Here is a 2,258-nt window from a genome sequence, read left to right on the forward strand (position 1 = left end):
CTTGTAGCCATGAAAGTACATCAGAGGACATGTTTCATTTACAAGTTCTATCTAGCTCATGCTTGACCTTTCTTAGATCCTCATTAAGAATTCTTACCTTTTCATCTTTCTTGTACAACTCATCATTCATTTTTCCTACATTTTCTTCTAAAGTGAGTTGTGTGTGATCAACTGTTTTTTTTGATTGTTCCTAATTTCAATTTTAGATTCTCAAATGTAAGCTATAGGATAGTTGAGTCAAGTGTGGTTCTTCAACACAGTATTTTCACTTACAGTTTCACTAACCCTAAGTTCCAAGTTTTTGCACTTCGCCTTCAAAATCACACATTCTTTAGACAGTTGTTTCTTTTCGTTATTTGCATCCTCATATTCATCAATTAGATCTAGTAGTAACTCAGATAACCTTTCTTTAGACAAAAATTTAATCTTGTCTTTGAGATGAAGGACACTTACCTCAGTTTCTTCATCAGATTCTCCAATAGTCATAAGTGTTCGTTCATCCTCATCATCATCATCTGAGCTTTCTCCCTAAGAAGCGACAATAGTCTCGGTTGATCCTTTGTTGTTGCTTTTCTTGGGTTGAACATGTTCCTTCTTCCTACTCCTTCGTTCAGCTCTTTCTTTCTTCCATTCAATTTCCCACAAAGGACAATTTTTGATATGATGATCCGACTTTCCACACTTGTAGCAGCCATCATTGGTTTGCTTCTCCGGAACCTTTGCCTTGCTGTAGCTTCCACTTCTTGAAGAACCCTGACCTCTCCTCAGGTACTTCTTGAAGTCTTTGGTGATCATAGCAATTTCATCATCTTCCAGATCAGAACCTTCAGTGATTCTTAGTGCCAAGCTACTTTCCTTCTTAGGTACATCCATATTCATGGTTTGTCTCCTAAGTTCATAGGCCGTGAGATTTCCAATCAATTCATCTTGTGGGAGAGTAGCAATGTTCTTTGATTCTTGGATGGCAGTGATCTTGCTTTCCCAAGTGATTGGCAATACCCTAGTATGTATCTTCTCAACCCTCTCTTCTTCAGGAATAATCCTTCCAGAATATTTTAGTTCATTTGTCAGTGTAGTGAACCTTGTGTACATTTATTGAATGGTCTCTCCATCCTTCATAGCAAAGTTCTCATACTGAGAGTACAATAGAGTTCCTCTAGATCTCTTCACTTGAGTAGTTCCTTCATGAGCCACTTGTAGTGTGTCCCAAATTTGCTTAACAGTTGCACATCCTTGGATTATACTGTACTCATTTGGACCAAGCCCAAAAATAAGTCATTTCTTGGCTTTAGCATTATTCTCCCATTTCTTCAAGTCCTCAGCGGTGCAATCCGCTCTTGTCTATGGCACATCTACTCCTTTAGCATTTTTCTTCAATGTAGCCAGTGGACCATCAGTGACAATTTCCCATAGCTCACAGTCCTCTCCTTGAATGTAATCTGACATTCTGATCTTCCACTAAGAGTAGTACTGGCCATTAAAGAGTGATGTCTTAGCAGTGGATTGTCATTCCCAATTTCCAGGTGGTGCACTCCTCTTGATCTTCTCCTAAGGTGTTAGCCTCTTCAAGGATAATCTGCTCTGATACCAATTGATGTTTTGGACTTCAATACCACATAAGAGGGGGGTGATTTGTGTGGTGTACACGTGTTATAGAATAATCTGGTTCTTCTAAGTGTTCCTTATACTACTGTTGTGGAATAATAAGTGCGGAAAGTAAAGAACACACGTATATTTACGTGGAAAACACCTGGCTCATAAGATAAAAAAAACCACGACCTACTACCCAGTAGGATTTTTTCCAACACTTCACTAAATTACTGAGCTAAAGATAGCATTTACAAAACTCTTTGTAAACCTAAGGATTACCTCTAACCCTTTGTTGAAACCAGCCTCTAGCTGTTGCGACAATTTCAAGTTAACTCTAACTTGAAAACAATACTCAGAGTACCTAGTACAATTGCTTCTAGATAAAGCTGAAAGGTATAACTCAAAAGCCCTACTACAATGAATCTAGAATAAAAGACAGACACTTGGAACTAGTTCTTCTATCTAGTTCATGTAGCTTCAGGTTTGCACACTTGAATCACACAGGAATTGCTTGCAAAATGCCTTGCTATTTTGCTCTCAACTCTCGTTTATCTTCAGCGTTTGTACGTATCTGTAAAATGAGAACATCCTGCATTATATAGAGTTAGTAGAATAGGAAATAACTAGAGTTCTAATTCTTTACTCTTCCTTGGTGGAAGAGTTCTAGT

The 2,258-nt window shown here is 38.1% G+C and overlaps 1 protein-coding gene across 1 annotated transcript; it reads right to left on the reverse strand.

Annotated features, from left to right (window-relative positions):
* Positions 1-528: 528 nt before the first annotated feature.
* Positions 529-1,092, reverse strand: LOC138894491 (uncharacterized). Its single transcript, XM_070179191.1, has one exon. The coding sequence runs from the start codon at positions 1,090-1,092 to the stop codon at positions 529-531; it is 564 nt and encodes a 187-aa protein (XP_070035292.1).
* Between the last annotated feature and the right edge of the window lie 1,166 nt (positions 1,093-2,258).

Source organism: Nicotiana tomentosiformis, chromosome 6 (assembly GCF_000390325.3).
Source record: "Nicotiana tomentosiformis chromosome 6, ASM39032v3, whole genome shotgun sequence".
NCBI classification, from domain to species: Eukaryota; Viridiplantae; Streptophyta; class Magnoliopsida; order Solanales; family Solanaceae; genus Nicotiana; species Nicotiana tomentosiformis.